Source organism: Triplophysa rosa, linkage group LG11, assembly GCF_024868665.1.
Source record: "Triplophysa rosa linkage group LG11, Trosa_1v2, whole genome shotgun sequence".
NCBI lineage: Eukaryota > Metazoa > Chordata > Actinopteri > Cypriniformes > Nemacheilidae > Triplophysa > Triplophysa rosa.
In genome coordinates this window covers 2,623,405-2,636,231 of record NC_079900.1, presented here as the reverse complement: position 1 = coordinate 2,636,231, position 12,827 = coordinate 2,623,405, and the positions used below count along the sequence as shown (strand labels likewise).

General features: G+C 38.8%; 1 protein-coding gene across 1 annotated transcript; it reads right to left on the bottom strand.

The window, feature by feature from the left end:
* Positions 1–813: 813 nt before the first annotated feature.
* Positions 814–10,028, bottom strand: sstr5 (somatostatin receptor 5). The gene is made up of 3 exons (XM_057347261.1): positions 9,663–10,028; positions 7,036–8,181; positions 814–4,968 (listed from the first exon to the last, which is right to left on the bottom strand). Exons 2-3 carry the CDS (start codon positions 8,122–8,124, stop codon positions 4,888–4,890), a joined length of 1,170 nt encoding a protein of 389 aa, XP_057203244.1. The 5' UTR covers positions 8,125–8,181; positions 9,663–10,028; the 3' UTR covers positions 814–4,887.
* Positions 10,029–12,827: the final 2,799 nt, after the last annotated feature.

The following is a 12,827-nucleotide window of genomic DNA, read 5'->3' as shown; positions in this document are numbered from 1 at the left end:
TCATTATTGAACCTTTTCCATGTATAGGCTGCACTAGACAACTATAATTGAACTATTTCTTGAGGCATTGAGGTCAAGTCACCTGACCAAACCAAACCGCTGCTTATTCAGGTAAGACTTCCAGGTAATTTCCATTTTGCTTTAATGGCTTTGAGCTCAGAACAGGAATGATTTCTCAGAACCATTTTCATAAATACAGCCCTTAAACCCTGCTGGCAATGTCCCTTGTTTAATGGAGTTGTTTTTGTCAGAGACATATTTTGTTCGCTTTAAGATTCTGAAACGTCCTCAGATTTGCTTGTGTGTATCAGATCGTGTACATGCTTTCATTAAAACAAAGGGAGGACATTCCACTAAATTGAATAATGAAAAAAGTGGCCTTATTTCCATTATACGGTATATTGTCTTCTGTCCTGAATGCAAAAAAACATCGATTTTGGTTATTGTGAAGTTCTCTATGAATCTGGCACCGTACGTTTTTGTTAAAGGGACAGTTCACCCAGAAATGAAAATTCTGTCATCATTTGCTCGCCCTCAGATTGCTACAAACCTCTATACATTACTTTGTTCTGCTAAACACAAAGGAAGATATTTGAAAGAATGTCAGTAACCGAGCAGATCTCACTCAGTCTCCCATTGACTCCCATAGTATTTATTTTCCCTACTATGGCAGTAAATGGGGGACGAGATCTGCTCAGTTCCTAACATTCTTCCAAATATCTTCCTTTGTGTTTAGTAGAACAAAGAAATAGAGGTTTGTAGCAATCTGAGGGTGAGTAAATGATGACAGAATTTTTGTTTTGGGGTGAACTATCCCTTTAAAAGGCCATTTGAGAGGGACAAGGTCCAGGATGCGTCCTCTATATATTTATTTCCGTTTCAGACCAACACAATTTCCTAACAGCTTCCTGAAATAACCCACAATCCCTTTTCTATTCCAATTAAATGAAGGCCATATAAAAGTCTTATTTGTTTAATGGCACCTGAAATTGCATTTCCTCATAAACCCTTACCAATAGAGTTTAACGCCTCGCTAAACCGGCCAATTTAAAGGGAAAAAGCCTTTTCCATTCTCAGCGGGTTCAGGTGACAGAAAACAATCTCTTAGATGGGCGTCTCCTCGTCCAGTCTCGCAGGTGAACTTCACAAAGGACACAGCTTTGCCTTTCGTTTAGTATACCTGCAGGTCACACAGACTTTAAAGTTAATGATTTATTGTCATGATACAGCTCGCCGTTTTTAAGACGATTTCTGCTTTGTGTATGGTTTCTTTGCTCAGTGTTACTGTAGTTCAGTGTGTGTTTGTTTCTCTTCTGTACTTGTTTTGCTGACCTCAGAGCAACGTGATGATGTCACTGCAGGATGACAAACATCAATACGTCATACAGATTATTTCATGTAATATCCCTTATGCAAAGTTAATGTATTTTTCCATACGAAAATTCTGTCATCATGTAATTTCATATATAAGTTACATGATTTTAAATGACTTATTATTACTTATTATTTAAAATTTTCTGATGAACACAGAGAAAGATATTTGGAAGAATGTAAGTCGTTTTCAGGTCCGGGACATCATTAACTACCATAGTAGGAATCATTAGATGGTAGTTAAATGTGCCCCAGAACTGTTTGTGTTCTTAAATTCTTTAAAATATCTCATTTTGTGTTCAGCAGAACCAAAAAAAAATACAATAATGTTTTTATGTCCCAGAACTGAAAATTGCTAACATTCTTTCAAATATCTTTTTTTGTAATTTATACAGATTTGAAACAATCTGAGGGTGAGTAAATGATGACAGAATTTTCATTTTTGGGTGAACTATCCCTTTAACTATTAATAACTAACGACTAATACATTAATATAATAAACAATGGAATATATCTTTGAAAATGTGTAGAATAATACACTATTAATATATCACAATATATGGAATAATACGTAAGAAATTGCTGCGTTTGTTGAAAATGATAAGCACTTGGTTCCAATGTATGGAAATGCATTATTTAATAATATGAATTATTAATAATACTGTAAATACACTTTTATCCAAAACGACTTACAGTGCATTCCGGCTTTGATTTTATATGTATGTTTGCTTCCTGGATATCGAACCCACGACTTTGTCTAAAGCAATACCGATTAAAGCATCCCTAGTTTTTTGGACCGTTCTGTACATGACATGAAGTGGACCTCCTCTTATATGTAGAGCAACAAACCTTTTCTTTACTCGCCCAAATTTCACAGACAGCATTTCCATGCAAACAAACCAAACTGGAATATTTAGCACAGATGGATTTTATGTCCCGGTGCATGCTGGGTAATGTCCTCTGGTTTGACATTGAGAGTTTGTATAAGGTTTGGATGTACAAAAGACAGGTGTTACCTGCGGGCTCCTTCACCTTGAGTTTATCAGTAAACAGTGTGAATATAAGGGCAGAGAGAAACAGAGGAGAGAGAGAGGTAACGTGTGGATGAGGGGACGGAGTGAAATGTGTTTAACTGGTCTGTCAAGGCTGTGGATGGAAAACTGGTCTTTCTTACATCAACAAGTCAACTCAAGGTAGCGGGTCCGTCTGTAAACATGTGACTAGACTCAAAACAAACGCATGTGACCTGTTGATGCTAAAACTATAATGGTGTATTGTGACTGTATCACGTTTACATGTGAGAGTATTATATTTTCTAGTATTGAATGCATTACTTTGCGTGAAAGCTTCTGCCAGATGCGACATTTAAATGCAAACATTTTTTAAAGAATATGCATAAAATAAAATGTAAAAGTGCTTGAATATGTGTAGACGCACAGGAATGTGCTAACGGGCTGAAGTTTATAGTGTGCAAAGTGCAACAGAGATGGTTTAACAGAAATGCTAAAGTGAGTTGTTGGGTTGGGTCGATGGCATGAGTGTAGCGTTTGGGAAAGCTCATGAAAGGGCTTGTCTGGCGTTTTGCAAGCAGCATGCAATGAATCTTTCTGCTGACTGGCTGAAGCAGAGCAACAGCAGAACATTTAATCTCACGAAAGACTCGAATTTCCTTAGTTGTCGCCGAAAGCACATTTCCGAACGAATGTTAAGGAGAGTCCGTTTGGAACCAACTCGGAGGCATTACTAAAGCCCATGGTCTCGTCTCACCCCGGACGGAGCGTGTTGTGATGCATCATGGGATATTGCAATACAACCTTAAAGCCCGCGCACGCAAAGAACAACTAAAGATTTAAAAATCATTGTGAATTCAAGAGAATAGCACCGCAGTCCACACCACAACTATAACTATACAGAGGGTGGATACCGTTGGGGTCTTTGTTTAGTTCTAGGTGATTACATTTTGACAGCCAATCAAAATATATCCCGAATTAAAGAGCGTGCACAGTACACACCGTCCCTTGCAGAAAAGACACGTGGATTTCACACGTGTACAACATGTGTTTTACATATACAAAAGCACATGCGAAATGTGTTTTTTGGAAGAAAAAAATTGTGAAAAACACGTGATCACATGTGGAGACATATCGCAACACGTTTTACATATGACAAACCCATGGGATTCACCCAAGAATGTTCAAAAAACACACGTGATCACGTGTTTCTGCACATGTGAACTTAATGTCTTTTAAGTGATATTTTTTAACCAATGCTTGAGTCAAATATGGACATATTCTAGGTTGGATTTGAGAATAAACATTAAAAAAACGATTGTCCGTCGGTGTGGATGCTAATACATGTGTTCCTGGTGTGAATGCGCCTTTAGATTTGGGCAAAAAAGTCTTCTTCGAAGCGGTTGCGTGATGTCTTGTATGAAGCAGAGAGCTGGGTTTCTCTCTAGATTCCAGTATTTTTATATTAAATGTTTATGTTAAACTCAGTGCTAAAGTCCACTTTCTGAATACTGAGAGATTCTGGTCTTGCCTATAGACTGCTGGTGTGTAATGTGTGTTGTTGTCTTTGTAACGTCCTTGTTTTGAAGTTTTCTGGAGTTTTGAGTCGCGCCTGCCCCTGAGCTACAGTTGACAATTAGTCGAAATGGCTAAACTGTAAATCGGTGTGTACTGTCACTGTAAATGTAAAGAGAATAAAGCACATAAAAGTTGACCCTGTCTCAAACTGCAAATAGGCCTATCGCATCTGTCGTGATGTTGAGGTCATTCAGAAATTATAACATTAAACAAAACGCTTCGATAGCTATTCTCTAATATATACACGTTTACTAAAACACACGGAAAACAGTTTCAAGGTAAGAAACAAGTCATGATGGACGGACGGACTAATGAAACGTGTTGAAGTCCCCATAGAACTGTGAGCATTATGTACAGTAAATAAACCCCTGACACCCTTTCACTAGATCTCTATTGAAAACACCCAACTTTACAACATCATAAACAATACACAGCTCAACAAATAAAGCAAATCATCTGACTGTTGACATGTGACTCTTACCCGAATTGTTTCTATGATAAATACACTTTAAGATACACATGTTTGGATTTGAAACTGAATGCAACCATCCATCCAGAAGTCTAGATCAATGTGTGAAGTCATTGAAATGAACGATTATTTATTTGCTATCTCCTGCGGAACTGGGTCCAATGTGACGTGTCAGTTAAAAGTGATGTGTATTTTCTCATATATCCTCAGATTCATCCGCAGGGAATTCTGGAAATCCACCAAGAGACGTTGAGCGTCTAACAAAAATGTGAAACCACCACCGATTGTCAAAGATCCAACGAAATGTTTTCCGTAACAGCTACCAACCTCTCTGGGTCCCTTCGCTGAACTCCATATATGCCCTGTGTTGTTGTGGAGGAATGTCTAGATGCACGCTTGTACAAAACAAGACCGTTTCAAACATCCATCCCTCAGATTTCCCACACGCATGGTGGTCTCTTATATGGACTGGCTCATCGCTTGTGGTCCGGGTCGGTGGTTTTCCGTTTTGTCACAGCGCCCGGTCTCCAAACCAATAGTCTAAAATAAAAATGTCTGATTTCAGTAAACAACAACAATAATAATATGTATGTTTACTCATAGCAACTATCTACAAAATCTTCTATTTAATGTATATTGGAATTGGTCTACGTGTATACAAAGGTGTTTATTGAATATAAATGCTGTTGTGTTGTTTATTAATACTGCTGTTTATTATTCCACTGACCCCATAAACACCAACAAATGGTTTGTGTTGTGTTCATGAAAGTGACTGGTGTTTTACCTCACATTCTCAAACCACCAGCCAATTAAATGTTTGTCATGTTAGATAACGTTAACCAGAGAAACTGAGAGAGAGAGAGAGTCGCGACAGCACAAGTTCAACAAGACATACGTCTTTAAATGGCTTAAAAGTTCGTCACAATCGGTCTGTTTCTAGTAACTTCCGGGAACTATTGAGAGCCTCCGTGAACCACAATTGCTGTGAAAAAACTGTTTCAGTGGAGTCTACGGAGTTGACGCAACTCTCTCTCTCAATGGCTCTGGCGTTAACCAGCCTTTAGAGACGCTCCATGAGAAAAGTTATTTCTGTGTTGATGTGATTCTGAATCAGGCTGGTGCTTTATAATCGGACGTTTAAGGTGTGATGGCTTTATTGATTAAGATTTATTGATGTTCTACTCTAATGTTTGCTCTGATAAGCCTGACATTTATGACGGAAATCAATAAGAGCTCTTTCCTCTTGAGTGATAGTACTAATGAAATGTCTAATAGAAACAAAACATCAGTGAGTGAACATTTGTTATACATTCAGTGGAAATCTTCTTAACCAGTCTGTTGATGTTTATTAAGATTATCCAGGAAATCCTACTGTACCTCACCTGAGAGTCAATACACATGTTGAACAGCGTTTCCGTAAGTGTGCATAATGTATATTATATGTGAGGGATAATCCACGACTAGCCGTGCATTATAGGATTTTAATGCACGACGTCAGGCCAAGAACCTCTCTGCAAAGTGCATTAAAATCCTTTAATGCATGGCTAGCCGTGGATTATCCCGCATAAACCACGCTCCTTTGCCAATAAACAAGTTAAAGCTGTTATTGATGTTTACACTGTAATTTTTGATCAGACAGGTTATTTTCACAGGTTAATTTCGAACTGAACTACCCGTGCATTACACTTTCCAGCCAATCAGAATCAAGTATTCAAACACACCATGGTATGTTCTATTCTATATTCTATTCATGTTGGTTTTATGGTGGTGTCTTTTGTACAATTCTAACATTTCTGGTCTTCATAATATATGTATGTGTATATATTTATAGTTTCAATCCTGAACACTTTTGGGATGTACATTAAAGGCTGTCCTAAAGATTTACCCAGGACACCCCACCCCATGTGAGACAGGCAATACACATGTCTGACAGTATTTTATGTGCAGTAAGTATATTATATGTTTTAATGTGTATTGTATAATAGTATATTATAAAAGGTATAGAATTTAGTTATTGTTATTCCTGGTTTATTTCTAACCCTTGTCTTTATAATACACACATACTGTGTATATATGAAGAGTTTGGTTCCAAAATGAGATGACTCCATTTTTTAAAATGTCAAAATCATGTTTTTATTGTGTTATCATGTTTTTATTGTGTTAGTTTGCTGTATTTTTTGAGTTATTATGTCTTAAATCAAAACAAACCAACTGCAGCTTGATTGAAATAATTGGAATGCACAAAAAAAACATGATTTTAGAAAAAATCTCATTTTGGAACCAAACTCTTCATATACTGTATATATCTTTATCGTGACGTATATATCGTTACTGTCAGACTGAAACCTCATATCTCCATAGTTCATTATTATTGTTCATTACATTATTTTCCATAAATCATTACTATTGTTCACCCTTCGTGTTTGTCTGTGAGTTTTGGAAATATTTAACCATTGAAAGCTATTGAAAAGTGCTTGTCAACATTCACAACACATTGTTTAATTTCCTGTAAAGTGGCAGTTCAAGTCCGACAGCGTCGATATATAATTTTCATGCTTTGATTTGAGAGGTGTTGTATGTTCTGTGTTTTATCGTTGATGACCTTACTTGATAGCTCTGCGCGTGCTCATTGTTTTCAGAGCTCCTTGGAGAGAAGAACGGGTCATTCTGACGGCTCCTGTTCAGGTGCGAGTGACCCAGGCGGCCGTCGCTCACCCCGCTCGCCCTGTGGATGCAGAGGACCTTCTGGAAGCTCTGTTTGAAGTTATCAGACAGGAACCCGTAGAGAAGCGGATTGGCACAGCTGTTGACGTAGGTCAAGATGACGGTGAGGAAGTAGACGCCAGTGACGAGGTTGTTCTCCGGCAGAGTCTGGATCAGGTTGATGATGTTGAGGATGAAAAATGGCAACCAGCACAGGACGAACACCACTACTATGATCACCACCATCCTCGTGACCTTCCTCTCTGATCTGCGACGTTTGGAGAGCCCGGCCCGCGCCCCGGCCGACTTCACCTTCACCACGATGAGCAGGTAACAAAGACAGATGACCAGCAAAGGGCAGAAGAAGCCCAAGACGGCGGTGTAGACGATGAAGGTGGTGGACCACACGTCACGCGGTTCGGGCCAGCTCATATTGCAGGTGTTCAGATCGGGCTGAACGTCAGAGTAAATAATGACGGGCAGCGTCAGAACACAAGATAGCGCCCATACCATGCTATTTATCACCTTGGCAACGCTGGGCCGCCTCCACCTGGTGCTGCGGATGGGATGCACCACGGCCATGTAGCGATCAATGCTCATTACTGTCAGACAGAATGTGCTGGTGAATTGACTGATGGAGTCTGCCCACATCACGATACGGCACAGAAAGTTGCCGAACGGCCAGTACGAGAGCACGTTGTGGGTTGTGAGAAATGAAAGTCCGAGGATGTACAGCTCGTCGGCTACCGCTAAATTTAAGATGTACATGTTGGTGACCGTCTTCATTTTAGTGTAACGCAGGACCACGAATATAGCCAAAGAGTTTCCCGTCAAACCTAGGACAAACACGACGAGGTATATCACGGCCATGACTTTGGTGCTTTCGTCCTCAGAGAGAAAGCTTTCACTGGAGTTTAGGGTGACGTTGGTGATTTCAGATCGATTTAAGATGTCGAAGGTTGACATGTTCCACGTGGGACCCCGGGTTGCCATCTTGGGACGCACGTTCAGCTTTGGCGAAGAACTTCTGATTTTGGAGTCATCAAGAGGCTGAAAACAAGAAAATGAAGACAAAAAAACATGTGTATTTAAAAACACAAGTGACGTGTTTAAATGAACTTTAAATATGTTATAAAGTACATTTAATAAACTATAAACCCCACATTTGTAAAGACTCAATCATTTTGTTCCCTATCGTCGTCCGTAGATTACCCAGAAATAGAAATTCTGTCATTTATTCCCCCTCGTGCGTGTTAAAGATCTGCATACACAGTGAAACACAAAAGAAGATATTTTGAGAAATGTCTGAAATTTGTTTTTGTGTTCATACGATGGAAGTCAATGGGTTTCAGTGTTCTTTGGTTCCCAACGTTCTTCAAAATATCTGTGTTGTACTGACAACTGAAAAGAATATACATTTTTGGCCGATGATTACTCTTCAGGTGAGTTACTGTATATTTTTGCATGACCTTGACTTTAAGTGGCACTCTCGTTTTACATGAGGCATGCAAAGGGAACAGAGAGACACAATGTGTTGCACAAATAGATGAGTGCCTTAGATATCCGCTGGACCATAAATCGAAACAAGGGAAACGATGTCGGTGCTATGAGTACAAACAGTCCAGTGGACACTAATTCATATGAACCATCTGCATTTCAGCGTACCTGTGAATATTTAACTTTGCTTCTGTGCAATAAGCACTCGTTGAGTGAGAAAATGTCAGTGACACATCGCATCTTCTATTTCCATGGCTCATATATGACAGTCAGCCATAATACACAGACAGTTTATTTAATAAGCATGAGTGCTCGCTCAGACAATGACAAAGGACATCCCTGCTGGACAAAACAATGGAAAATGTCACGGAAGTTCTCATGCATTTAATGGTTATAATGGGAATTGTATTGGTTTGGAATGGAAACTAAAATGATCTCTGTGGGTGTCTGCTGGTAATGTGTTGGGTTCTATTGGTGGGATGTGGCGGATGTGGAATAAGACCCAAAACACATTACACTATCATCATTCGTAATGATTATCTGTAATGGAAACCATTAGAGTTTGTATTGTTTGTTCAGCAGGGATCTCATCCAGTGAGCAGAATGACTCTATACAAACGGCAAATCTCAGGGGGTCTGACGCCCCTCATGGTGTCGTGAACCCTCACCCAGGGTTAATAAAGTCATTTCATTTTCATAACGCTGCACAGTGCGTAATTGTATAGCGTTTAAAGCCGGTTGCGGATAGAAGTTTCAGAAAGCGTAACCATGGCAACAGTACAATTGCCAAGCACTTTGCATCAAAAGTGCAACTTACAATAAGCTCTTTATACCTTTATTGTTTTAATGCATCAGATAAAACGCTACCAAGTGTCGATTATTTTATAAGTTTAAAGCGTTATTGCAATGAAAGTTATTCAAAGTGGTCTGTCAATCACTTGTATCCTTTTAAATACTTATCAAAAACTCAAAACACGCTGTAGAGAATCAACCCGTTTCATTTAGTTTCTTAGCTTTTATAAATCCAGCCCTACCTTAAATGCGATGCATCGGTGCGCCTCCGCCAGATAACCAAACTCCTGTTTCAAACCAAATCGGTAAGAAATTCGGTGTCTCGTTGTCTGAGATCCAGCATCAACAACCAGTAAGGCATCACCTTCATTCCCAATCCCCGTGTAAACTAGCGCACTAGTAAGTTATCCGTGGTGCGCGCATTATGCGCAATTCTCTTTCGCAGAGACGCTCAAATTTTATTTGGCTAAACTTCCACAAAATGTAAGCATATATTTGTTTACATTTACCTAAGAAATATATCATTAGGATTTTAGTGTTTTCCTCTATACAAAGGTGACCTGACCCGGCTGGATCCTGTAAGAGAGGTGCTGCTCTCTCCACGCGCACACGCGTTTGATTCAGCCGCGCGCAACAGGAGCAGAGCGCCTCATGCGTCACGAGCACATACGAGTTTCTCTTTTACTTTATTGACAGGCCCTTCAGTGTGCGTAAGAATAAATCACAATGCGCTCGGATCTCGTGCAATTTGACAGGGCATAATACAGACCAGTAATGTAACATTTATATTGTTAGATGTAGAACTCTTAGGCTTTCTGTAGCCGACATATACGTGCATCTTTTAGTCAAAATAAATAAGATATATTCATTGAAAAGCTCAATGTTCAAAAAAGCTTTAAAATCTCCATTGCGCAAGTTTTCTGAGGGCAAATGTTATAGATCTAATGATGAACGACAAGGGCGTGCGTGTTTGTCTTTGTGTTTCACTGCATTCCAGTTTCATGTTATGGACATAAAGTTCTCTAGTAAATCTAAAGTCTGTAAATTTTGTTCTCTTGTGAAACAGAAATGCGTGTTCTGAGATCTCTGTGGTTAATTTTGTTCACATGTTGGTTCAGAGAGGATTCACAGACCTCAGTGTGCATCTTATTCTTGGTCAAAACACCGATTCATTTCTTTATGGGAATTCTCTGATTGTTTAATGTATAATCTTAAATAACTGTTCAGTCATGTCATTTTCTTTCTCCATTTGTTTCCATTTTTTATTTTTTTTAATCTGCATCGTTTGGCCTGAAAATGTAATTGTGAAGCAGTACGGACCCCAATTAGTTTTGAGATGAATCATTTTGCAGTTTTACGATTTTTGCACCTGTTCTATGTCTTTGGAGCACTCATAGTTAAAACAGTATGAATTTGTATGCGAGTAATGAGAGCTGTCAGACATGATCGGCAGGATTTATAAGAACATGGTCTTCAAAAACGTTCAGTTATTCTTCTCAACTCAACTCAACTTTATTTATATAGCGCTTTTTACAATTTTCATTGTTACAAAGCAGCTGTACATGAGACATATTGACTATAAGCAAAACAATTAAAGTTATACCTGTAAAAACAAGAAAAATGTGACGATTAATTGTCTAATAAATCATTGCGATTATGACGATTAATTGTCTGTTTTAGAGCTTTGACTTTTAATTCTCATACATTTTTTATTCAGCTTTGAAATTACCATATTGTTCTGAATATAAAGACAATGTTCTTTTTCTTGGAAATACATCGGAAAAAATTGGGTCATCATAAGGTTTAGGCTTTTACCTGTCAATAATACAACCGCCAAATACTTGTAAATTAAGTAAATTGATCTGGAGGAATCAGTCATAGAAAAGCTTCTAGTCTGTTTTTTTTCTCACTTGCAAGACTACAATAAAAGTTTACTTCTATGTTAATGAGATTTTGGTAGACTGGTTTTCACACTGAAATAATATTAAATTGTACTGCAGGTTATTTTTATGGTATATGCTTTAGTTTGTTTTGAAGTGATTGTGTTGTGGTGGTACATTTGACAAGTATTACCATGCTTTAGTTACAATACAATAAAATATGCGATATGCAGATGCACTACAGCTCCCCCTAGTGTCTTCTATAGAGATGTGCAATAATTGCGATGATCTGAAACCATCGCGATGAGGTCAAACAATCGCGATGAGACGATTATTTAATAATCGTGACAGCCCAAGCACGCACGCACACACACACACACGCACACGCGCACACACACACACACACACACAGACACGCACACAGACAAGCACGCACGCACACACACAGACACGCACGCACGCACAGTGAAAGCACACATTTAAGAAACACAGATCAAATATTAAACAGACTATAAATTCCTATATGCAATATTAATGAAGTAAAACCTAAAAATTCTAATTCTAAAGCATGCAGCCCCATCAGTGGATCTGAGGTTAAGCTGAGTTACCTGTGGTCCCAGTGCTTTCTTATCAAAGTGACTTACATGAAAGTGCACAAATTGCAGGGCAGGTAGCAGAGAGTAATAAAAGTAATAAAAGCTCAGGAGTCAACTTTACAGCCAGTTCAGCAATGTGAACATGTTTGAAGCTGTTTTTAGACACAGCAACACGCCAGTCTGTCTGTCTTTGTGCCTCTTTTACCTATCGGTTTCACTCTTTCTTTGCATTATTGGGACTTTGGGAAATGTGGCTCCTTCAGGCCTGAAATATAAGCAGATATCTATAGAGACTGTGGCAGGAAAAGGAAGTTTCACATCACTCATATGTTTTTCTAATCATTTGACTTGCTGTATTTAGTTATGGGAACCGCTGCTTTATCAGTTGCTTTTGTATGTTGTGTTCTTGAATGGGAAATTCACAGATATTTATAGATCTACGACACGTTTGTGTATGAGAAACATCCGTGGAGTCACCACAGATCATCGGAGACCCATGAAGTAAAGTCAGGCGCAGTAAAACCCGGGGAGAGGAAGACACACATACAGATCCAGGAAGGGAAGGGGATGTAAATGGCATTCATATAAATCCTCATGGCTCTGTTACATTTCCATACAGTATCAGATACATCTTCTACTTGCATTTCTGTATTCCAGTTTTATTTTCAGTTCAATTCAAATTGATTTTATACAACTTCCAAAACAATTAGGTGACGTTTATTATTCTCTTTTAAAGTCTGTGTTTTGGCAGATGTTTTTGTGGTGAAAAGTGTGTTGGATTATCTTAGAATAGACCCATTTTCTGTTATCTGGGCGTGCTCTTGACATTACCGACATCCGGCCCCTCTTTTTAAATGAAGCCCCCTCCCCAAAATTAGCGAAATTACTTTAATCTGACAGGTGGTGAATTAAAGGCCTCGTGGCTTTCTCT